The sequence below is a fragment of the Cheilinus undulatus genome, unplaced genomic scaffold (genome assembly GCF_018320785.1).
Source record: "Cheilinus undulatus unplaced genomic scaffold, ASM1832078v1 Contig1, whole genome shotgun sequence".
In the NCBI taxonomy this organism is placed as follows: domain Eukaryota; kingdom Metazoa; phylum Chordata; class Actinopteri; order Labriformes; family Labridae; genus Cheilinus; species Cheilinus undulatus.
The window spans coordinates 122,988-148,977 of record NW_024571676.1 but is presented as its reverse complement, the minus strand read 5'-3'; the positions used below and the strand labels follow the sequence as shown (position 1 = coordinate 148,977).

Here is a 25,990-nt window from a genome sequence, read left to right as displayed (position 1 = left end):
CCATTAGCGTTAACACAGGCAGAAATAGGGACTATTAAAAAATTAAAAGCGGCGAAAAGGACCCCAGAGGATTAAATAATGCCACAGAGGTCAAACAATTTATCTGAACGTAACCCTCAGATTGACGAGCGTTCACTATTCTCTCATTCATTCAAACTGGACAAAAAAGTGTTATTAGTGCACAAAGCTGTTACAAGTTTGCTGTTGCAATTTGGTATAACTGTTGTTTCACAAGATGACTATCGCAATCCAAGCAGAATAGAGAAGTGCATGCTGCTGCTCCGCCTCGAGGGGAGGAGGGGTGGCGGGGGGAGGGTTATAAGCACAGCCGCATTTAGCATGTTTGCCCTCATATAGAGGCCACTGATCATCCAGCCTCTCACTGGAACACACACTGGCGCGAACGTTAGAGGACCATAAACATGGAGGTAAATATGTTCATTCAGTACTGCTGGGTCTGTTTCGCTGATAGCTTCAGTAAATCAGGGCATGTTCATTATTTTGATCTGAGTTTATAATGTTACAACTCCCCATAGATATTGGTTACAAATATGTGCAGTTAATAATTAAATTTACAGCTGTGTTTAAAGTAGAAAGTGATATAACAGAAAATGGCTGTAAAATGTCATCAGAATGTACTTTTTAAATAATAATTTAAAGTCATCCGTATCAGAGCTGATCTTTTGTTTTAACCTGTTTAATCTCTCTGTCTTGCAGTTTATTTCATTTGATATGTTTGACAACAATACCGACAATACCTCTGAGGAGTCTGGAGACTTTGACATCGACTTCCAGGAGCCATGTGTCGGTGCACAAAGCAACACCTTTAACAGGATCTTCCTGCCCACAGTTTATGGAATTATCTTTATCCTGGGTATCGTTGGAAACGGATTAGTTGTTGTTGTTATTGGCTTCCAGAAAAAGGTGAAAACAATGACAGACAAGTACCGGCTCCATCTCTCTGTTGCTGATCTGATGTTCGTCCTCACGCTTCCTTTCTGGGCTGTTGATGCAGCGAGCGCCTGGTACTTCAGAGGTTTTCTCTGTGTCTTTGTTCACTTGATCTACACAGTCAACCTGTACAGCAGCGTGTTGATTCTGGCCTTTATCAGTCTAGACAGGTACCTGGCAGTTGTTAAAGCCACCAACAGCCAACCCACAAGAAAGCTGCTTGCAAGCAGAGTGATCTATGTGGGTGTCTGGCTGCCTGCAGCTGTGCTGACTGTTCCTGACCTGGTGTTTGCAAGAGTTCGAGACACAGGGTCTTCAAACTTCCTCTTCACAGATGAAAGCATGCAGACCTCAGACTCTAGGATCATTTGCCAACGCATCTACCCACAAGAAAGCAGTCTGATATGGACTGTTGTTTTTCGTTTTCAGCACATTCTAGTTGGCTTCATACTTCCTGGCCTGGTCATCCTCATCTGTTACTGCATCATCATTGCCAAGCTATCGGAGGGAACCAAGGGCCACGCCCTGAAGAAGAAAGCATTAAAGACCACAGTCATCTTGATTTTGTGTTTCTTCTCTTGCTGGCTTCCTTACTGTATCGGCATCTTTTTGGACACCCTCATAATGCTAAACGTGGTCTCTTCTTCATGTGAACTGCAACAAGCTGTGGACAAGTGGATATCTATTACAGAGGCACTGGCATATTTCCATTGCTGCCTAAACCCAATCCTCTATGCTTTCTTGGGAGTAAAGTTCAAGAAGTCAGCAAGGAGTGCACTAACAGTGAGCAGCAGGTCCAGTCAGAGAGTGACTCTCATGACAAAAAAAAGAGGACCAATTTCATCTGTGTCAACTGAGTCTGAGTCCTCAAGTGTTTTGTCAAGTTAGAAAAATACAGAACACATGACTTTGTCCTCTTGGTAAATAAATGTAAAGAAATGCTTTGAAAGAAATTGCATTGATTTTCTTATACAAAAAGAAAAGAAAAATACATAAGAATAGTGTACATTTTTATTTTTGCCCCATACCGTATTTATTTGATAAGTGGGTTTTTGTGTTTTTCTTATGAACGTGTATATTTCATGTTTCCTTTTCATCTTTGGAATCTATATAGCTTTATGAAAGCTCATGCATACAAATTTCCTTTTCTGTTTTCAGGGAAGGTAGCTGCTCTTGGAAACCTTTTAACAGTTTTATCACAATTTTACCTTTGCACTTAAATTGTATAATTATCAGGTTTTTATTTATTTGCATTTTTTGTATTACATTTACACTGGAAGCTTGAAAAAATCTTGCTGCTTTTTTGAAAACCATTTTAATTTCTTCTAATTAATTTCTGTACAAATAAAAAAAATGTTCACAATGACTGTGGTGTGCATTTTTGCGATTACTAGCTCCACTTTCCCTTAGGGTGTGTGTGTGTGTGTGTGTGGGGGGGGGGTGGGGGTGGGGGGGGGGCAGTGGGGTGTCACCCAACAAATGTCTCCTCCTAATCTAGCTAAATGGCAGAAGGACAACTGAAGACGCAGCTCTTGTAATTGCTAGAACATCTGCTCACTTTTACAACTTAAGCTGCCACTCCACAATTCAACAAGACCATACATGGTCCTTAAAGAAACCCTTAAAGAATCCCTCAATTATTTTGATTTTAATTTGTTCTTAGTTGATGCATCTTTCTAAAACTCTGCAACATACATGCCCAAGAGCCCTGCGTGAATATAGCTGATATATTCCAAAGATTCAAATTGTTAAAATATTGAATAAACAATAAGTCCCATAAATATGTTGGAATTACAGTTGCAGACATACAAATAACAGATTTCAAACGAACACAATCCAACCAAACTTTTTCTGGCCAAGAAATACATGAAAATTTATAGTGGGTAAAGTGGTAATGAAGTATTGTTCAAGGTAGAGGCCATTGTGATTACACAACAGATATCCTGGAGACTTAACTGGTCATATGCAATGCAAGGTAGTTGATCGCATGGACTGTAGTTGCTCCATTCAAGACTACAGTGAAGACACATCTCCATATTTTTACATGTGAAACAAAGGTGTGAGGTGACCCCATCTAGCCATGAGAGTGACAGACATTTTAGGGCTTTGGTCTTTTGAGTGAAATAGGATAGAACAAGAGCTGCCTTTCAGTTGGAAATGTTTAATCCTTTTCAGGATTAGCATAAAAGTGATGTTGCACTCAGTAAGTAGAGACTACAGCACCCTGATTTCTTCTTTATCTGCTTTTTAATCTGTAAACAAATATTTGGAGTCCACACCTGATGTCATATCACCATCATAAAAAGAGATTTACAGATGATGTACACATCTGTTCCATAAATTTTACTTACCACTAGACTACCATGGTTGCATTTCATACCATATACTGTGTTTAACCGTTATCAACACAAAAACATATCATGGCATGCAAATTGTTCTCAGTATCAATATGAGTGCATAAAATGTTCTCTTGCCCTCTTGTGAATTAGTCCTTTTGTGTGTCACACACTACAGGACACCAGTAGTCCAACGTTTTTTTTTTTGTTTTTTTTTTGGTTTTGTTGCACAGGGTGCCAAGCAATGGACTCATTTCAACCCTCTTGTATGTATGGGTCAAAATTAAGTACACCACTTTAAGCTGTGGTTAGAGCACAATCTGTTATACCAAAATGCAACAGTAAAATTGGAAGAAAGGAATAAAAACACCACAGGCTTCTTCTGGGCAGCACTACAGCAGTGGTCACACTGAACTGATCTGGTTGAGAAGGTAAGCAGCAGGGACACTGTTTTGCAGCTTCTGTTGCACATAGTCAGAAGCTATACCAACCTATCTATCTATCTATCTATCTATCTATTTGATAAATGTTTAAGAGTCCATCAGATAATTTTAAATGTATTCGTTATGAAATATTTTAATCAAAAATGGAAATCATGTTTTCACCCAAAGGAAAACATCATTTAAAGATACCATTGTTCAAAAATTACATAACATGGTGTCAGGATAAAGGGTAAAAATGCCCTTTCGAAATATTCCAACACATATATTGGTCTATTGTCTGAAATACAAAAATAACAACAACACAAAATATAAATAAGATATCCTCAATTTTAATCAGGGAATCTTAATAATCAGGATATCTTTGTCTTTTCTTTGTTTTTTCTTTTGTTTTCCTCCACAGAGGAACGCAGTCATGGTTTTATTCGAACATCCCTCCTTCCATAATTAAAATAACCTCTGAAGTTTACAGCGTCACGTAATCACGAGGAATGCTGCTCACCATTAAGCCAATAGTATCTCAGCCATATGCTGTCCTGTAAGTATAAGAACAGCCCAATTTCGTCAAACTTACAGTGAAGTGAAAACCTCTAACTTAAACTACTGCCTACCGAAGTGAGCGAGTCGGATCTAGTTGCGAAACTTTGTTTCTAGACGGACGCTTATGGCGTTCTGTGTCTCGTCCAAATAGATCCTTCCTGTGCATGTCCATGCTGTGAACAGCTGATCCGGTCCGTGTCTAGTAGAAAGCGGTGAAAGATTGTTCCTCATTTACCAAGAAAATTGGCCGATATGACTAATGAGACCGTCCAAGGGTAAGAAATGTTTGAAAAATCCAAGTATAACAGAATCGTCCGTGTAGCGCTTTTCTTTTCTACACGGACGGATCAGGGATATCTCCGATAGCTACTCGCTAGCATCATCAGAACATGCGGAAGATTGCATCATCCAACAGTTTTAGAAAGCATTTCTGAAAGATTGCCACCCATTTTCCAAAGAAAAGTTTGACAACGATATAAATTCTTGTAGAATCTTTGCTCACCTGAATATTTATTGCACTCATATCGCAGTTAGACTTTATGAAAACTGTATCCAAAATGGTAAATTTGACGTCATATGCGATTGGCAAAACCAAAAAAGTGGATGATAAGTTTTAAACGTTTTGTTGTCGAAGATTTTGGCTCTATACTATCTATTACGAAAACCCTATAATCCACACCTGCCCACTTTGTCCTAAATGTACCTATGTCCATGGTCATTTATGTTAATCGATGATTCAGATTGTGATTTATAATGACATTCTGAACTTGTGAGTGTCACTACAGGACCACTGATTAAACCCACGTCATTATTGCTAAATCTCGCGAGAGGAATAAGCGACCAGGTCTTTTTAAACAAGCCTAAGAAAAGCGTCGTGATTCATCCAATACAAAGGCTTGAAATTGGTAATCACTAACTAACTACAACGACAATGGCTGTGTGGATTTCAGAGTTATTGCGTTTACCTTTTAATTGCATGCCTTATTTATTTCCTTTCATAACACTTTTGTTAAGCCATTGCAATGACTCCCTACAACCACTGTGATGTATAACAAGTACACCACTGCTCCTTAATGTCTCGTTTTACTCTTAAAAACTCGCAGAAAGCTCAGTTGACAAGGTAATGGTGATCTGCACCTTTGTCATCAGACGTTTTCTTTTTCACTGTCCCCTTAATTCCCTTTCAAACCATAACAAGTTCCCTTTTCTTAAACATTTTCTTAATACTAGGCTACTTGAAGTTCCTTGTTTCTTTCAAAATATAAGCAGGTGCATATCCAAACAGTTTAGTATTAGCATTGTCTTCATTTTTTTATTGCATTACCATCCATCCATTTTATATACCGCTTATCCCGGTGGGGGTCCCGGGGGTTGCTGGAGCCTATCCCAGCTGTCCTAGATACAGTCGGCATAAAGAGGAACACCCACAAAATGTCACATCTGGTTTGCGCCGAGGGGGAAAACAAACCGCTTTCCACAATGCAGAGGAACTGTTGTGTACCCTTTTGCACAAAAAAACAAGTTAAAAAATCCAAATCTGAAGTTTTATATTTTACCAACTCGAAGCACAGAGCCGAGGAGAAGAACGCGGTGGCTTCAAGCGATCCAGCGGTAGTTTGGCTACCTGTGGGATCCAAAATCCAAAGATGTGCACTGTAGTCAGCACTTCATTACAGGTATGAAAACATAATGTTTACCTTATTTAAACAGTGGTAGATTTTTCGTAGTTAACATTAATGTTTAATTACTAGTTTTAAGAGAAACTAACTAAACGTTATGCAGGCTACCTTGCCTCGTTACAAAAACTAATGAGTATACAGTGTAATTAGTGTGTGATGAAGCACATCTCCGACAAAGCCACTTGTAAAAACGTTATGTGTCTCCACGAACAGATAGTTTTTGAGGCTGTTGTGTGTGTAAATCCCTGCATGATATACCGAATCGTCAATAACCAATATACAGCTCATGATGGCTGTTGTGCAACCATTGTGTGGTGCACAAATTCACTAAAATGTGCTAATTTCCTTGTCAGACATTTAAATTATGTGAGGTTTAATTCATCAGTAAATGTGATTTTACTTTTTACTGGGTGATTCAACCAGGTAGCAGAAGATGTCAGAGAATGAAACATCAGCCATTGTCCATTCGTCCACTCTTTAAAAAGATACTGACAAGAATTGTATCCTATTAAAGTAATTTTTTAATGTATCTATCTCCGTCAATTGGCTGTAAGAAATCAATGTATGACATTTTAACGGTTAGCATATATATCAGAATCTAAAATCCGTGGGCTGACAGTGCTGCGGATGAGGAGAAAAGGATTGTTTTCCCCCTTGAAATTACCCGCTCCCATCTATGACGCAACTGAGACGCAACGCCGACTGTATCTGTTGGGTAAGTGGCGGGGTACACCCTGGATGGGAAGCAGGGACCTTCTTGCTATGAGGCAACAGCACTAACCCCTGCACCACCATGCAGCCCTGATGTATTACCACAGTATATTATTTTCATGCAGGACTTCTTGCAAACCCCATGTGCCATGTCCATGTTGTTTGTGCACTGCTCACATTCACAGTGTCTTTTCCCTGGTGTCCTTTCCCTATTGTACTAATGCTGCGTTCCATCTACCTCGGAAGTTGGATGTTGGAACTGGGAATTATGTTACATTCATCTGAAAAAAAAAAACGGATTTCCTAGTTCTTTACATTCCATATGCAGGGGTTTTCCTGCATATCAAATTACGAGGCAGCCACCTCCAGCATGTTTTGTGCCGCCTCCAGCTCTCAAAGCTCTGACATCATGAAAACTGTATTTCTGGACGAGCATTACAGCAGGTAGAGGACATTTTAACTGAAATTATGGTATTACACCAATTGGACGGTGCCGTATCAGCAACACCAGGAGTCGCTCCCAAAACTGTGAAGAAAAAAAAAAAGAACCGCAAGTTTCTAAATTTCCTAGATTTTTTTTACCAACAGCGGAATGCATTGGCTGAATGCAGCGCAGACGAATGCTGCGCCCTTTGTGTGTGTGTGTGTGAGAGAGCTACAGACATACAAACTAGAGGAGACTATTGGCTTTAAGGATAAACACAGGGCTTTATCATCTCTGCATTCCTCCCTCCATTTAATGCTATAGGATAGGTGTATAGCAGCGTGCTGTCCCTATATATGCGTGCACTTCCACTGTTTCTGTCACATGCATAGACTGGTTACCGTACATTTATATGTCAGTAATGTCCTTTAATTTAAATGATTAAACCCCAGTGTGTCATTACTAAGACTGAGCATCAATCAGACGTATCACTGAACAGGAAATACGGATTGGTATTGATAATTACCCGATTGAAAACATGATCAAATTTTGTAGAATTGTAGAATTAAGCTGTGGTATTTTATATTTTACCTGAATAATAACCACTCTTATCAAAGAAACAAATTTTAATTAATTTGTGTAGTAAGTAGCCCTCTTAAAAATGTAAATCCTTTTGTTACACACGGAATTAAAATACGTTAAAATAGCTAAAATTGGTTAATAATGGCAAAAAATGGTGGGAGAGGTGGTGAAATTAGATTTTTAAAGTAGCAGAAATGGGTTACAAATGGCCAAAAAATAACCAAAAATTGGCGAAAATGGGTGTAAGTGGTAACAATGGGAATATTGAGTGGTAAAAAGGGATTCAAAAGTGCCTGAAATGGCATTAAAGTGGCAAAAAAAGGGTAGAAATTTCGTGAAATGGGATGGAAATTGATATAAACTGGCAAAAAACGGTTAGCTGAGGCAGAAAAAGCCAGAAACTGGCAAAAATAGGCTTTTCAGATTGTGAAATGTGGCTTTAAAAGTGGTCAAGGGGTTACTAGTGGCAATAATGTGTCAACAGAGCCAACAGAAGTGGAAAAGAAGTGGTTGAAAGGTTTTAAAATTGACAAAAAATAGGTTTTAAGTTGGAAAAATGTGTTAAAATGGGCAAAATTGGTGAGGGAAAAGTTATAATAATGGGTTAAAATTAGGTAATCCTCTTGAACTCTCTCCCACCGGACATCCGAAACATTGACACATTGAGTATTTTTTAATCTCACCTCAAAACCCACCTGTTCAAACAAGCATACTCACCCTGACTGACACTATGCAGATTTCCCCTCTTTTTAACTGTTACTTGTTTTTAACTTTTTTTTTTCACTGTTTGTTTTTATATTTTTTGTACGGTGTCCTTGGGTGTTTTGAAAGGCGCCTATAAATAAAATGTATTATTATTATTGATTATTAAAATTGGTAAAAAGTGGCAACAGTGTCATTCAAAAATGTTCATAGTTTTTTTAAGGCATCTGGAGACCCCCTCTCAGTGTCTTGTGACCCCAAATGGGGTCCTGACCCCAATGTTGAGAACCCCTGACTTATTGTATTTATTTGTTAGATATTTTACATTTGCACCAGGCAGTAGCGGCAGCTGCAGTAAAAATTTCAGTTCCTTTAATTTTATTTATCAAAAATATATCTTAAGTAAAGAAGAATTAACAGAATATTGATTCTTGTAGAATGTGAACGTAATCCAGAAATTACATTACATATGATTTATATTATTCACATATTATTATAGCTAATTTATTATAATAGATGTTAATAAACTTTAGACTTAAAAACAATCCCAGCATAAAGAAGGGGATGAAGGTAAAATGAAATAAAAGGTCTGACAATTTTATGAGGGAAATTAGTTTCAGTTGAAATTAGAGATGGTCATGCAGGTCACATGACTTCTTTAAGCAGACAAAAGTCAGTCAGTGTTTTATTATGGACATAAAATTGAACATCCATTAAAGAAACACTAAAATAAGCTTATATATATATATATATATATATATATATATATATATATATATATGCGAGTAGGCCTGACATGACTGCCCTTCACCATCAGGCCTGTTTGCACTGGTGTCGGCAACATGTGCACTGGAACCTGAACATGTGGAGGAATGTTATGTTTAGTGATGAGTCCAGATTCTGCCAATGGCAGTTGGATCGTAGGGTCAAGGTGTGTGACCAGGCTGGTGACCAGCATGAGGAGGAGGTACCGGGCTGTTGTGGCTGTGTTTGGTTCTTCCACACTAGGGATAGGCGATATGAGCTAAAAATTTTCTCATGGTATTTTGCTGTATTTATTGCGATAACGATATAAATCATGATAAAAAATAGCACCATTCAACACAACCTTTTTGGCTAGGTAAAATGTACCAAATGGGCTGCTTAACTACACAAGCTACATATGTATATAGACATATAATCATAGACATATAATAAATATATATCTATGTTTATATAAATATCTAAATAGATATCGATTCATGTAGGGGTACTTTAGTAAAAAATGTTTAATGTTTATCTGTCCCTCCACCATACACTTCTGTCTGTCTGTCTGTCTGCTGTCTGTGAGGTGTCTACTATAGACACTTGTGCACCTAAAAGAACCCAAAGCGCTGATAAAAAGAAACATGCATTATGCTATCTATTATATTATGTACATTTTATGTTGTTGTAAATGTAGATGGAAAATCTACATGAGATGAGAGTTTATTACTCATATCTTTCTAAATATTAGACTAAGCGCTCCATCATTTTTTATAGGTGCAACCCCCATACTCAGCTCTGCTGGTCATCCCACAAGTGCATGTTCCTTACACATGTGGCATTATTTAAAAGGGAAATAAACAGGCTTTCCAACGGTATAAGATTTATTGCCAAGAAGCATTGTTACAACAAAGAAAAAATCTACCAAACACAAATTGCCCTTACTGTTTCAGTCCGTACACAGCCCTTAACTGCCTCATTTGTAGGAGGAAGAGAGAATTGGCAGATTCCAATGAACCGTATCAGTTGGATAGTGAGACATACATAAACCAGCCAGCGAACATTTTCATGAATCTCCTTTACAATGTCTGGGTTTAGTGTAGGTTCACAGTAAAACGTGGTAGCAGTGGGACTCCTATAATGTTCTACTTTTTAGTAATAAATGCTGAGGTTATGGTTTTTCAGAGTGGTCATTATGCAGAACCATTTACATAAACTGTATGTCTTAAGTCCTTGTTTCCCACAAATCTAGAATATATCCAAAGTCTATTCATAATAGTAAGCAGAATACTTTGACTTATTGTCAACTACACTTTTACCTGCAGTCCTCAGAATTTTTTTAATCTATGACACTAAGTTCTGTTGAGACAAGTGTAAAGTTCAGACTCACTATAATATTAAACTTAGTACCACCTGTTTTATTGCAGCGTTATCTTATGCAGCCTGTTAGTCTTTAACTTATCATACTGTCTTACCACCTATTTTTCAGCCACAGATTTTGATGTAGGTAAGCATGCATCCCTTCTTTTTCTAAGATAGAACTTTTTGATAATAAATAGGCTATTATTGTCCAAAGTCAGATATTAGATTTGAAATTATGCTTAGTGTAAAACCATCTGAATGTTTGTAAATGTTTAGTCTGCACTGATGGCAGCCTGGCACTTTGCATGTAAGAGGAAATTGGGAATAACTGAGGTCAATGTACGTGGGGAAGGGTTTAAGTTACCTAAGGTAGTTTGAGTGGTCAGAAAACTAAAATAAGTGCTATTTAAATGCAGCAGTTATTGATTTTAAAATGCTATGCTTGCACCATTTAACCGTACATTATCAGCAGGATTTATATGTTACTTTCCTGTTCAGTTCCATGGCCAATATGTGGTATCGTGACCTCATTATTTATCATTTATAATTTCTTATGCGTTGTTGACGGTATAATATATACTTTATTTGTTATAATTTATTGTGTTGGTGATGGTATAATGTAGACTTTATTTGTTATAATTTATTGTGTTGTTGATGGTATAATGTAGACTTTATTTGTTATAATTTATTGTGTTGTTGATGGTATAATGTAGACTTTATTTGTTATAATTTATTGTGTTGTTGATGGTATAATGTAGACTTTATTTGTTCTAATTTATTATGTGTTGTTGATGGTATAATGTAGACTGTATTTGTTCTAATTTATTATGTGTTGTTGATGGTATAATGTAGACTGTATTTATTCTAATTTATTATGTGTTGTTGATGGTATAATGTAGACTGTATTTATTCTAATTTATTATGTGTTGTTGATGGTATAATGTAGACTGTATTTGTTCTAATTTATTATGTGTTGTTGCTGGTATAATGTAGACTTTATTTGTTATTATTTATTATGTGTTAATTATGTGTGGGTCTAATCATTCTGAGGCAAGAGCCAGAGCTTAAACTCTGCATCACTAATTCACCTATAGAGCAAGTAAAGGAAATTAAACTCTTGGGTGTTACCTTAGACAACAAATTATCCTGGTCAAAACATATAGAATCTATTGTCAGTAAAATGGGAAGGTCCTTGGCTGTAGTAAGGAGAAGCAGAAAATTTCTCACTCCTGAATTAACTAAACTTGTACTGAATACTCTTGTTCTCTCACAGCTGGACTATTGTCAACTAATATGGTTGAATGCGACAAAAAAAGAGTATACTGCAGCTGATACAAAACAAGGCAGCACGCCTGGCTCTACAATGTCCATATGACACTAACATCAACAGCATGCACCGAAGTCTGGGCTGGCTAAAGGTGGAGGACAAGATGACTGCTTCATTACTACTGGCAACATGGAAACATTTGCAATTTAAAACACCTATTTATCAGTATAGGAAACTAAAACTGAATTTAGAATCATATAGATACAACACTAGACAGGCGACAAATCAACAGTTTTCACTACCAAAAGGAAACACTAACTTCCTAAAACATAGGGTAGAGTACAGAGCAATGAAGGCATGGAATTCCTTACCTCTATTAACTGACTAAATTAACACAAAAATTTATTTTTAAAAGTCGTATTAAAAAACACCTTGGCACATCATATTTGTAGGACACTAGCCATAGACAGAGTGATTGTAGTTCTCTTAACCTAACTTTGGTATTAATGTTTTGTGGGTGACATTTGTTTTATCTTTGACAGACATTATTGTATAATTTCAATGGACATTTTAAGTTTCTGGATTTCTGTGAACTTCAATTTTAATTCTCTTTCCTATATGTGATGGTTTGCACAGACTGTGCTGCTTTCTTGTAAAGTTAAATGTATATATGATATGCCCGTAAATGTTTGTTTTTAGCCTGGACCCCAGGGAGACTAGCTGTGCTCCAGGGTACAGCTAATGGGGATCCAAATTAAATAAACAAATAAACAAATGTGTTGTTGATGGTATTATGTAGACTTTATTTGTTATAATTTATCATGTGTTGTTGATGGTATTATGTAGACTTTATTTGTTATAATTTATCATGTGTTGTTGATGGTATTATGTAGACTTTATTTGTTATAATTTATTATGTGTTGTTGATGGTATTATGTAGACTTTATTTGTTCTAATTTATTATGTGTTGTTGATGGTATTATGTAGACTTTATTTGTTATAATTTATTATGTGTTGTTGATTGTATAATGTAGACTTTATTTGTAGATATCAGCTCCAGGGTGAAGCTCATCAGTTTTATCAAAGTGTTATGCTTTTTGCTGTGGTGTTAGCAAGTGAAGACACCTTAACTCTGATAGGAGAGTTTTTAAGATATTCCTTTATTAGTCCCACAAGGGGAATTTCCAGATTTTAATTTATAATTGCATATTGTTTTTCTACACAAATTCAATAGGAGAGCATGATCAGATGCTTAGGCTACTGAATTTTTTAAGCTGTCTTGTTTAGCTGGCTAATCTTACTTCCTGGCATCTCCTGTTTTCTGTTCTCCAGGTGACCATCACTCCATTCACAGAGGCCAGCTTTAAACAAATCAGCTGTTAATTTTAAAATGTAATTAAAAAGAATGCAGTTAATTTTGATTCACTACAGAAATTCAGAGATTAATCGCAATTGAAATTTTTAATCTTTTTACATCCCTAAATTTAGGATATGAAAGAAGGGCTTGGTTAGACTTGTACTCTGCTTTGTGGCCATTAACTACTGTATAAACAAACATATTCCAAGTACTGCCTTGAAACCTATATGTTTCAGCTTCAGTCTTCTTCAGAGCATACTTTCACCAGGTGTCTATTTCAGCTCTCAGTCTCAAACATACCTAAATGTTGGATGAACCAAGATGGTGCTATGGATGGCAGCCTAAGTACTTTGCTTTCTACCACTGCCTGTGTATTTGTGTTTTTTCTGCTCCCTCTCTGGCCACATTTACCAGAGACATTGAACATTGAAAAAGCTCTGCGGGAGCTTTTTCTCTGGTTTTGAGCGAACTGAAAAGTTTATCTTAGATTCTTTGCCGGCGGGGCAGCAGCTTCTATGGGATTTGTTGGAGGTGCAGACGGGGCAAGCAAGCAGAAGCAGTTGTGAAGCTGAGGCAGCCGGATGGATGAATTTCTGCTTGTCAACATAAAAAACAGACCTTCACACACACACACACACACCCACACACACACACTGCCTTGTGTTTCACTAAAACCTGGCTCAGTGGACACATCCCGGACAGTGCCCTTTGGCTAACAGGATTCCAGCTCTTCCACATAGACTGTAACACAGAACTCTCAGGGAGGACAAAGGGAGGCAGAACATGCTTCTGTGTGAACGATGGTTGGTGTGCAGATGTCACAGTGTTGAAGAAATTGTGAAGCCCTCACTTAGACATTTTTTTTTCATCAACTGTAAGCCGTTTGAACAGTTTTCCTTGTTTGTTCTGGTCAGTGTTTACATCCCCTTTAGGCGTGCGTAACGGAGGTGCTACAGCACCTGACCAACCAGATAACAGACGTTGAGAAAATACACCAAAACTCCTTGCTTGTCATTCTCGGGGATTTGAACTGAGTAAATCTCACTCAGGAACTACCAAAATGTAGACAGCATGTTTAGTGTCCCACCAGGGACATTAACACACTGAGCCACTGTTCCACTGTTTTAAAGGATCCATACCACTCTGTCTCCTTTGCAGCTTCGGGGGTCTGATCACTGTCTGCTCCATCTCATCCTGACTTATAGGCAGAATTTAAAAAACATCTAAGCCTATAGTGGGCCAAAGCTGGAGCTTTTGACGGCACTGATTAGAGTGTTGAAGCAGCAGTCCCCGGCATGAGTGACCTGACTGACACTGTGTCATCGTACATCAGCTTTTGTGAAGACATTCAGACCAAAGGGAACCCTGGCTTACACAAAAGCTGAGGAAAATGTGTCAGCTAACAAAGGAAATCAGAGTGGCTAAGGGGAGCTACATTGGGAAGTAAATTAAAAAAACAGCTTTGCAGCCAATGACCCTGCATCTGTTTGAAGAAGCCTATTGGTCACCAGCTACAAAAGACCAACCCCCATACTGCAAAAGACCTGAACAGCTTCTTCATCTGGTTAGAAAAGGACTTTTTTAGTTTGGTATGGCACTTTGTGCATTTTTAACGTTTCCATTGAAAGTTGGAAAGGGTCCGGGACTACCATTTGCACCTGGCATGGAGTAGACGCAAGCCTGACACGCTCTGCATAGTTTTTGCCTATTAACTTCAGTAGTTCACAATATTTAATTTTTTTTCTGGTAGGGCTTTGCAGATGGTAAGGAACATTACCGTAATTTAGAGACAATGGCTAATACGGCACAGAAAAAAGTGACCAGAGCTGCAACGCAAAGTCTGACTAGCCCTGCTCTCAAGCAAACGCTAATGGCTAATGCTTGCTTTGCTGTACGCCCAGCGGGCCTGCCATCACCCACACCACGACCCGAAGACATCTCTCTTCTTCAGCTTGTAAAAGACGAGATGGGCACTTAACACTGGCTTTTGAGTGATATAATCAAACAGGAGATGGCTAGTTTTCTTGCTGAAATTAAACAAGATCTAGAGTCTCTCCGTCAAGACACCAAAGCCGACATCGCTTCGCGGAAAACGGAATTTTGAGTTGAGCTAGCATCCCTGAACTCAGCAAATTCGGAGACGGCCACCACTGTTCATGAGATAGAGGGGGCACTCAACTGCCATGACTCCAGCATTACCGCGTTGGAGGACACCATAACAGAGCTAAAGTAGGCTATCGAGAAATTGAAGGACCGGAGTGATGATTTAGAAAACAGGAGCCAACGCCAGAATCTTAGGATTGTTGGGATTCCCGAAGGCTCTGAAAATGGAAAACCTACAGCATTCATGGCTTCCTTCTTCACTGAAATATTGGGGGATGATGTCATGGACTGGCTGGTGCTGGACCGAGCTCATAGGTTCCTGGCTCCTAAGCCAAAACCCAGTGACTGCCCCAGACCCCTGATAGTGCAGTTGCACTACTACTCTGATAAGGAGAAGATCCTGCAAATATCCAGAAATAAAGGAGAGCTGAAATTTCGCCTGTGCCTCACCTGTGATGGTGTTTCACACTCATTCAAGGCACCTGCAGTAGTGGAGGATATCCTCTCCAAACAGAATCGTTCCTCTCCAGAGACGTGAATATTGCAAGGGGCAGCACCGATCTTTCTCAAACATCAATTAGCCATTTATATAAGGACGCATATTGATATGAATCTCAATATTTTTGGGAGCTCTTTCTCTGTTTTTATTTGGACTCAGAGATTGTTTTTCTTTCTATTCTTGGACACAAGTATGTATACAGTATATATATATATATATATATATAAAACAAATGTAATCTTGGCGGGGCTTGTACTGAGAGACAAATAGTCTGTCACCTTCGTGGGGCAGACTTCATCTCCGAGGAGGCGAGGTACCAAATCCATGCATGCATATATTCTTTTTTTCTCTTTTTCATGATGGCGTCGTTGGATCTTCTGTGGGTTTACCATATAATTTATGGTTCTCTCTCTCTTTTATATGCATTTTCTATTAGCCATTGATTAATAGACTATTAGAGGCAGCTATTTAGTATAGCTTTGTTTGTCGTAATGCTTGTTCAAACTGTGACTACTGAAACTTATAGCACTATTAGGAGCAGTTTTTGGTGAGTGGTTTCTTTGTGTATGGCAGCGCGAGGTAAAACTACCAAGAGTGTTCAAGTGTGGTCTGTTGCCACTCAGTTGGGGAGAGGCAACTTGTTGGAGGGGTGGGGCCAGTGTGTTTTTCATGTTTTATCCTATGATTTGGAAATTTTCGTCAGTGTGTGTGTGGTACCACAGGCTATATTATCCTGCTGTTACATTAACATAAGGATGTTCTGATATGGCTACGTCTGACTCACCCATAAATAGGAGAAATGAATGCAACATCAGGGTAAACTTTGTAAGTTGGAACATTAAAGGGGTTAATCACATTATCAAATGTAACAGAGTTCTTTCCCATCTAAGAGCAATGAATATTAATATAGCCTTTCTTAAAGAGACCCACCCGAAGAATTCTAAGCATAATAAACTTAAAACAAGAAGTAAGGAAATTTGTGTTTGGTAGATTATTTCTTTTTTTTTTTAAAGATTTATTTTTGGCCTTTTTGCCTTTATTGGATAGGACAGAGGATAGAGTTGGAAACGGGGAAGAGAGTGGGGAGAGACATGCAGGAAATAGTGCCACGGGCCGGATTCGAACCCGGGTCGCCTGTGTATATGGCATGCGCCTTAACCACTCGACTACCGGCACGCCGGTAGATTATTTTTTTGTTGTAACAATGCTTCTTGACAATAAATCTTTACCATTGGAAAGCCTGTTTATTACCCGTTTAAATAGTGCCACATTTGTGAGGAACATGCATTTGTTGGATGAGTAGCAAAGCTAAGTATGTGGGTTGCACCCATGAAAAATGTGCCAGAGCTTCTCTGCCAATGCCAAACAGCTGATTCTGCCGTTGACTCTTGTTTGTTGTTTGGTGGATTGGATGATTGAAGTTTGAAGAAACAAGACATATTGACAATTTAAAAATGTATTCATTTAACAAACAGGCGCCTCAGTAGTGTGTGGAAGAACCATACACAGCCACAACAGCCTGGCTCCTCCTCCTCATGCTGGCCACCAGCCTGGTCACACACTGCTGTGGGATGGCATCCCATTCTTCAACCAGCATTTGTCGCAAGTCAGCAAACGTGGTAATGTTGGTCACTCTGGCATGAACAGCACGCCCAAGTTAATCCCACAAGTGTTCAGTGGGGTTAAGATCAAGACTGCTGGCAGGCCATTCCATCCTCTCCACTCCCAAATTCTGGAGGTAGTCTCTAATAAACCCCAATCTGTGGGGGCGAGTGTTGTCATCTTGGAGGATAGAGTTCTTGCTGACAGGGTGAGAAAACAGTATTCTTGTGGTGTTGTCTTCCTGGGACGCCCACTTCGCAGCCTGTCTCTGACATCCCCCGTTATCTGGAACTTGGCCTTCAGTTTGGAGATGGTACTAGGGTTCACTCCAAACAATGCCGCAACTTGGTTTTGCGGAACACCAGCTGGAAGTTTCCCAACCGACGGACCCTATCCAGATCAGTCAAATGTGGCATGCCGATTTTTGAAGCAGACATCTACTGAGCACTGCAGCAGGGCCAATGCTCACAGGTGCTGCCAATCAAGTGCTTGATTGGCAGCACCTGGGGGTACCAGAAGCTCAAAACAAGAGTCAATAGCAACAGCAAAATAAGCTGTTTGGCATTGGCACAGAAGATTTGGCACATTTTTCAAGGGCGCCACTCACATACTTAGCTCTGCTGCTCATCCCACAAATGCATGTTCCTCACAAATGTGGCACCATTTACAAGGGAAATAAACAGGATTTCCAACAGTATAAGACTTATTGCCAAGAAGCATTGTTACAACAAAGAAATAATCTACCAAACAAAAATTTCCTTACTTCTTGTTTTAAGTTTATTATGCTCAGAATTCTTCGGGTGGGTCTCTTTAAGAAAGACTATATTAACATTCATTGTTTCATCGAAATAATAACCTATAATTATGTAACATTACGACACATGAAGCAAATACTCGGAACTATTTCTTGAGTGAACCACTGGGCGGAGTGACACAGTGCAGCAGCCTTTGCATTTAACTTTAAAACATTTCCGTCTTGTAATGTTCCATGATTATTTCATAGCGTGGTGAATGTGCATGTCACAACTTGTCCACGAGAGCGTTTTGGAGTTGTTGGATTGTGTATTTGATGAGTTTGATGAGGGAAAGCAAAAATTCCATCTGCTAAAATAGCATTCGCGGGGCAGCTGGTTTAACGGTCCCCCCAGATCTAGAAACAGCTTGCACAGACAACTAAAGGAAACGGACCTATTACTAAGACTAAAGGAATTATGCCAATGGGCGAATTTGCCAGAATGTTGAAGTATCCCTTTCATCATATCAATACAGAAACTGACATTTTCTGGTCTATAAATGATACACCAGATACAAGTAGATCCATTCTCTGGGAATCCCTTAAAGCCATGTTAAGGAGAGAAATTATTTCTTATGCATCTTGGGAGAGCAGGACTAGAAAATCCTGTCTAAAACAGCTTTCTGAACAAATAGCAAAAATAGATTGTAAGTATTCAACTACATTGTCCCCTGAACTTCCTAAAAAAAAAAGGTCAGCTCTGCAGACGGAGTATGACTTGATGACTACAGGTCATATGGAACAGCTACTTTTGCAGTTTTGTTCTAACCTATATGAGCATTCTGACAAAGCATGAAAGGTTTTGGCCCAGCAGATTAGGCAATCTACTACATCCACTTTAACTCATTGAGTGCCATTGACATATATTTACATCATTTAAAAACCAACGCTTGAGTGCCATTTACGTATATATAGGTCAAAGTGTTTTTTCGGCGGCTGGCAAAAGGGGGTGCTCTCATGCTCCCTGTGAGTAATTTTGGGGCTTCTGGGATACGTAGTCAGAACACTACAGTCAGAAGTGACAGTAGATCAGACATCAGAGGTGGAGACCCTGGGGTCAAAGAGCAGAGCGATCGTTACGGAGGTAATCTAGGCTAAAAGTTCTAACTTAGATGCTGGAAGAAACTTTAAACTTTTGCCTGAGAAATTGCTTACTCACTGAAACGACACTGAACTTAACAACAGTGAATCCAGGGATCGGCGCTTTCATTGATCTGCCTCGGCCGGCCAAGAGGCTAAAGAATGCCGCAAGATCTCCCCAGTGCGTCGGAGAAATAAGGCAGCCTCTCGCCAGCTGGATGCATACAGCAACAAGCAGGAGAGGACGTGGGCGTAAAGGAGGATCCTGTGGAGGCCATCCAGTTCCAGAGTGTGAATGGCATGACAGTGACTGGAAGCATTGTTATTTATTTTACAATAAAATAACATTTGTAATACAATTTTCAGATGTCTTTTATGTTATTGAAGGCAAAATTATAACATTCAAATCACTGTTCTGCTTGACAGACTCTCTTTCACAAAAATGCATTCTCCTCAGCTTTCTAGAAAAAAAGTGGTCTTTTTGGTGAAACTAGACTCTATTCAACTTAAGATAAATCAAGAACGAACATGCTACAAACAAACATTTTTTTCCATGATGATATAGAGAGTTTCTTCTTTCATTTGAGCTATTTGGTGTTTTCAGAATCATAGTACAAAATATTCTGTGGGTCTTGAAAGATGACTCAAAATGGCCAAAAGCGCTGGCACAAGCCACTTTCCATTTTATAAAAGGGCTGGCACTCAATGAGTTAATAACAAGTATTTGTACACATGATGGTCAGATCTCGTCTAATGAGCAGGAGATTAATGATGAGTTTAAAAGATTTGGTAACACTTTATTTGAAGTTTTATTCATAAGACTGACATCATGCTGTCATAATCATGACATGACACCTGTCATTAACATGAATAGGGCTTCGTGAATGTTGCCATTAAGTGTCATTCGCTAAATTATGACACCTTTACTGCAAATGTCAAATGATCATGATTATGCCTTCTGAAAATATGTCAATTTTGCAGTAAAGGTGTCATAATTTAGCGAATGACACTTAATGACACTTAATGGCAACATTCATGAAGCCCTATTCATATTAATGACAGGTGTCATGTCATGATTATGACAGCATAAAGTCAGTCTTATGAATAAAACTTCAAATAAAGTGTTACCAAAGATTTTATTCTACTCTTTATACTTCTGAGGTACAGCATAACCCTAAAGGACTTGATTCATTTTTTCAAAGCATAAATTTACCCTGCTTGGGTGAAGCATTTGTAAAACAACTGGAAGAACCACTTTCTTTGGTAGAAATTAGAACAGCCCTCTATTAGGTCATTTCCACCGAGTGGTCCGGCTCAGTTCGGTGCGGTACGGCACGCTTTTTTGGCGTTGCCATAGAGAAAAGGTCCCAAAAAAACGACCCGTACCGTCCCACTTTTTGGCACCCTTCCATAGGGGTGCCAGTCTTACCTAACCGTACCAAAAAGGTGGAGCTACACACACAACATACAACAATAGGGGCTGCACTGACGTCACGTTAGCATGCGACTCAGCTGCTTGCCTCCGGGCTTCAAACACAGAAGTCTGCGATGTGAGAAGCAGGTAAAAATGGAGAAAAATGGACAAATATCTGCCTAAATTGGAAATATTTGGACTTGACAGAGATCCAAACTGTTTCCTAGTCTGTGGATATTGGTATCTGGCCACAAATCAAGTTTCCTGACGTTTATCTGGATGATTTTAAGAACACAAAGCAGAGCCAAAAGGCTCACATCAGCCTGATCCATCAGCAATGGATGAGGAACTAAATTAATGCTTAAGTTTTGTGAATATGAAGCCTTTGAGTAGTTCATTCTCATCTGTAACTAATTATTAATCTACTTCTTATGTTAGGTAACCTGTGAAAACATCGCTCTGTGGTTGTTGAACATGCTCGTAAAACTTCAGGCTGCAGACTATTTTAAAACGAGATCAGCGCACCCAGGATTTCTGACTTAATCTAGCTTGATTTTAACACCAGCTGAACTTTTACTTTATTTTTAATGTGGTGAATTCTCACAGTACAGCTCTAAACTTTCATATTTTGTCGTATAAACTGACTCAAACCGTCTCTGTACACGTATTCCATCAGCAGAGGATCTGTACTGACAGCGGTTAACATCATTAAGATGTAGTTATTTTTTTAAAAAGCACTTGCAGCTGAAATAAAGCAGTTTACTGCTTATTCCCGACTGATTTCTGTCACTCATCCTTTTCTGTAACTCTGCTGCTGGAACAGCTGACTCGCGCTGTCTGTGACTTTACATGCATGCTTTTACAGCCCTGCCCACCAAGTGAGAGCATGGGTGTCTGTGGAAACGAAAACTATTTTGGGGTTTAGCGTACAAACCATAACAAACTGAACTGAATCAAACCGGACCCCCTGATGGAAACACGGCTTAAGATATGCAGAATTCAAAGGCATCAGATCCTGATGGATTTAGTTTAGAATTTTTTAAGAAGTTTGGAGAGAAGTTACTTCCGATTTTACTGTCTGTTTTTGAACATTTTCTTATTCAAGGCCACCTACCACCTTCTTTATGTCAGGCTGCTATATCTGTTATACTTAAGAAGGATAAGGATCCTTTAAATTGTGGATCATACTAGCCTATTACCTTACTTAATGTGGATTGTAAACTATTGGCTAAGGTCCTAGCTCATCGCCTGGAATCCACCTTGCCATCTAATATCTCTCCAGGCCAGACTGGGTTTATTAAAAAATGGCTTTCATTTTTTGATGTCCGGCGACTTTTAAATATTATACATTACCCTGAATCGGATCTAAGAGTACCTGAAGTGGTTATCTCTCTGGACGCTGAAAGGGTGTTCGACAGAGTCGAATAGGACTACCTTTTTCAGAGTCCAGAGAGATTTGGATTCGGCCCCAAATTCATAGCATGGGTACAATTGTTATACAACTCTCTGTTGTCCACTGTTCGTACCAATAACACTAGTTCTCCTTATTTTCCGCTGCAGCGTGGCACAAGACAGGGCTGCCCTATCTGTCCCCTCCTGTTTGCTATAGCAGTGGAGCCTCTTGCAGTTGTATTACAATCTTCACCTGACATACATGGCATAAGAAGAGGTGGGATAGAGCATAAACTTTCATTTGCCTTGTGTTATGATATTGCTTCAGAAATTTAGTAAAATCACGGGCTATAAGATAAATATTTCAAAGAGTAAGCTCTTTCCATTAACTTCACTGCACAGTCTTATCCATTTGACTCTTACCCCTTTAAAGTAACTCAAGCTTGCTTTACTTATTTGGGTGTCGTGATAGCTAGAAGGATTTATGATCTTTTTAAGCTTAATTTTGCTCCTCTTCTGGAACACACCAAAATGGCCTTTGATAGATGGTCATTGCTCCCTCTTTCATTAGCTGGCAGAATAAATTTGATAAAAATAAACATTTACCCAAATTCTTATATCTTTATCAAACTGTACCTATTTTTATTAAAAACTCTTACTTTTCACATCTTTATAAGATTATCTCTGATTTTATTTGGAATAAGAAGCCACCTCGTATTCGTAAGGATTTTTTACAGAGACCTAGAGCACTAGGGGGTATGGCATTACCACATTTCCAACTTTATAAGTATTTGTACATAGCAAATATTTTTGCCTCATTTGACCAGCTTAGAGCAAAATTTAATCTACTAAATTCTCATTTACATACTAAGAGAAAAAATTCAAAGATGGCTGCAGTAGCCTGAACGTCTGTACAAGGTCTCAGTCTGCTTTCATAAATGTGGGCCTCCTATAGCTCATTTTCTCACCTGATTTACACCTATCCTGCTTTTTTTTTTAAAATCATACTTTTTGCACAGATAGTTGATCTTTTCTATCAAGTGCTGTTCTCCGTGTTAAAAATGACTCAGATTCACACAATGGAGCCACACCGAGATCTCCCTCCAAAAAATTTGGGACGCCATTTAAGGGTTTAAAGTTGAACTATTGGCTCAATTCGACACAAAAGTCAGATCCCTTCAAACCAGTCTCAACAATATACAAGGGTCTTTATCAACACTCCCCAACCTCTACATCCAGCTCCAGGGGCCTCATTTATAAAACTGTGCTTAGGAAAGATCACTACAGGTGGCGTACGCCAGAAACACAGGAAATGCATGCGCGCAACAACTTTGAGATTTATAACAGAGTGCGCATGCAAGTCCTACGCCTGTTTCAATTTATAAATCACAATCAACTCTAAAGTTGTCGCATGTGAGGGAACTCTTTGCCCCGCCCATATGGTGCCTATAAAAGGTCAGGTGAACACCCTTGATGAATATTCAATGATATCAGTTTCACGATGGACCAAGACGGAAAACGAGCGAAAAATAAGAAATTCCACTCAATGTGAGGTCGTGATATTAATAGGAGAGGTGGACACACGCAGAGTCTTATTTGGTGGGCACAGTTTGGGCATCACTACTGCCAGAAAGGCAAAAGAGTGGAAGCATGTGGCTGATGTTGTAAATAATGTTGCCTCAGAGGGTTGGACTGTGGCTGAAGTAAAAAAGAAATGGTCCGACATAAAAGTGGAGGTGAAAAGGTGCATCGCTCTCCATAGAAAGAGTGTCTGTGTGACAGGTGGGGGAAAGGGCACACCGGAGCTCATCCCCACAGACGACAAGCTGGCGGGGATCATTGGGAAATCTCTCCTGAGTGGTGTGGTGATGGAGGTGGAGGGGGACACGGATGCACCAAATGCACCATGATCCTGCCATTGATAATGTCATTTTAATTAAAATTATTATAAATGTAAAACTGTATTTGTATGGCACATTTTGGGAGCATGTTTACTGTACGCCTTATTGTTTATGTGAATGGATGTCATAAAAACATGTAGGGTGTGTTTCACAATGACAGAACATGATCGATTCAATAATAAAAGCTATGTGTGTGGGCGCACGCGTGCGTTCACACACTCCCTCGGGCATCAATGTAAATTCTTTTTTTCATTTTTTCAAATATTTCCTTCATATATGTTATGTGTTGTGAAATGTGTAATGTTTGATTATTTCGCACAAATGTATCAATTTCACATTAGTCTTAATTTCATCCTTCTACTGTTGAGGTCAGTTTCCCGTTTATCCAGATTTTGTGCGTACGGCAGGGTCAGAGCTGCCGTGGAGATGTGCACATTTTCCCGTCAAGTTTGTTTTTTTCTAAAGCCCAAACTTACTTACAAGTGACGTACGCTCTCTTTTGTGCGTACGCAGCGTTTATAAATGAGGCCCCTGGTCTGCTCCTTGTCCCATCCTGGTCAAGTTACTTCATTTCCAGGATAAGGTGAAGGTTTTATGCCTGGCCAGAGAGAAAAAGGCACTCCTCTACATGGGAGCTAGGGTTCATGTATATCCTGACTTCAGGATGCTTTCACCCAGAAACGCCACCAGTTCGATGAAGTCAAAAAGAAACTCCGAGCTTCAAATACTCTCTGCTGTACCCCTGTACTTTGAGGGTGATGTTGGAGGGGAAAGCCAAGCTATTTTGGTCTCCTGAAGAAGCCAAAACTTTCCTCCTAGACCTCTCGCTCTCCTCTCCATGACTGCTTCGTGAGTAGTTCATCCTACTAGTTTCACCTGTTTGACTAACTTTGATTTATCTGTCACCAAGTTACCGGAACATTGGTTATATTATGCTAGGCAAACTCTGCTCATGTTCTTTTTTGTTCTTTATAAGATTATTTATCAAACTACTCTTCTGCCTGCCTGCGATGTCACACTGATGCATGACTTTGTTTGCAGTAAACTGCGGGTGACGTCATCTGTTGTAAAGATTCAACGCAGGCATTTGTTGTAAATCATATACCGACATGTTTTCATTTATGAACTAAAAAAGTGGCATATTCTCTTTGTTGTATTTCCTCTTAGTTACTACTGTGAACTTTTTTGCCATATACTTTGTTTGACAACATTGGACTGATCTGATTAATTGATATATTTTCTCTAAACTAATGGTGGTCTTCAGATATCTATTGAATGCCCCTAATAAGGGGGGCCCCGTTACCCTTTATTATTATTAGAACCTATTTTGCAGCATGAGACTATGGCTCTTGTCCTCTCTGGTGATACTGCCACCTTTTTTTTTAAAATTATTTCTATGTGTTTGTGTGTTTGTTTATTTTTTGTTTTGTCAGTTATTGTTGCTCTCCCCTCTTTCTCCCTACCACCCCCCTCAAGTCTCTTATTTTTTCCCAAACCTTTTACTTCTATAAATTACAGTTAACTCAACAAAGGGTCTACAGGTCATACACCTTAATATAAGGAGCCTTGCCCCTAAAATTGATCTCCTCAGAGCCTGGGTTACTCTCCAACCAAACATTATTACTTTCTCTGAAACCAGGTTACATGAAATGATAAAAGATAATAAAATTAACATTGATAATGATGTGCTCTATAGAGTTGAGAGAGGCTCTAGAGGAGGTGGTGTTGCAGCATATGTGGCATCTTATTTTGTTTCAAAACGTATTATTCCAACTGTAGAGCATGTTAATTTTGAATGCCTTTTATCATGAAAACAAACATCTAACTATTGGGAACATATATAGGCCTCCCTCTGCTTCAGCTGACTCTATAAATAGTATTTTATCAACTATTAATTCCCTTGAGAGGCATAATGAACTAATTATTTTGGGTGATTTCAATATTAACTGGTTCAGCCATTTATCCACCAATGTAAAGCACCTATTTAATAGCATTAAACTTACTAAGTTAATAAAAGAACCCACAAGAGTTGATCAGCGCTTTGCCTCACTACTGGACTGGATACTTGTTACGAATCCTGAAAGAATAATCAATTCTGGTGTTTTGTCTGA

The 25,990-nt window shown here is 38.9% G+C and overlaps 1 protein-coding gene across 1 annotated transcript; it reads left to right on the top strand.

Moving 5' to 3' along the window:
• Positions 1-341: 341 nt before the first annotated feature.
• cxcr4b (chemokine (C-X-C motif), receptor 4b) lies at positions 342-2,300 on the top strand. The gene is made up of 2 exons (XM_041782403.1): positions 342-428; positions 718-2,300. Exons 1-2 carry the CDS (start codon positions 423-425, stop codon positions 1,837-1,839), a joined length of 1,128 nt encoding a protein of 375 aa, XP_041638337.1. The 5' UTR covers positions 342-422; the 3' UTR covers positions 1,840-2,300.
• Positions 2,301-25,990: the final 23,690 nt, after the last annotated feature.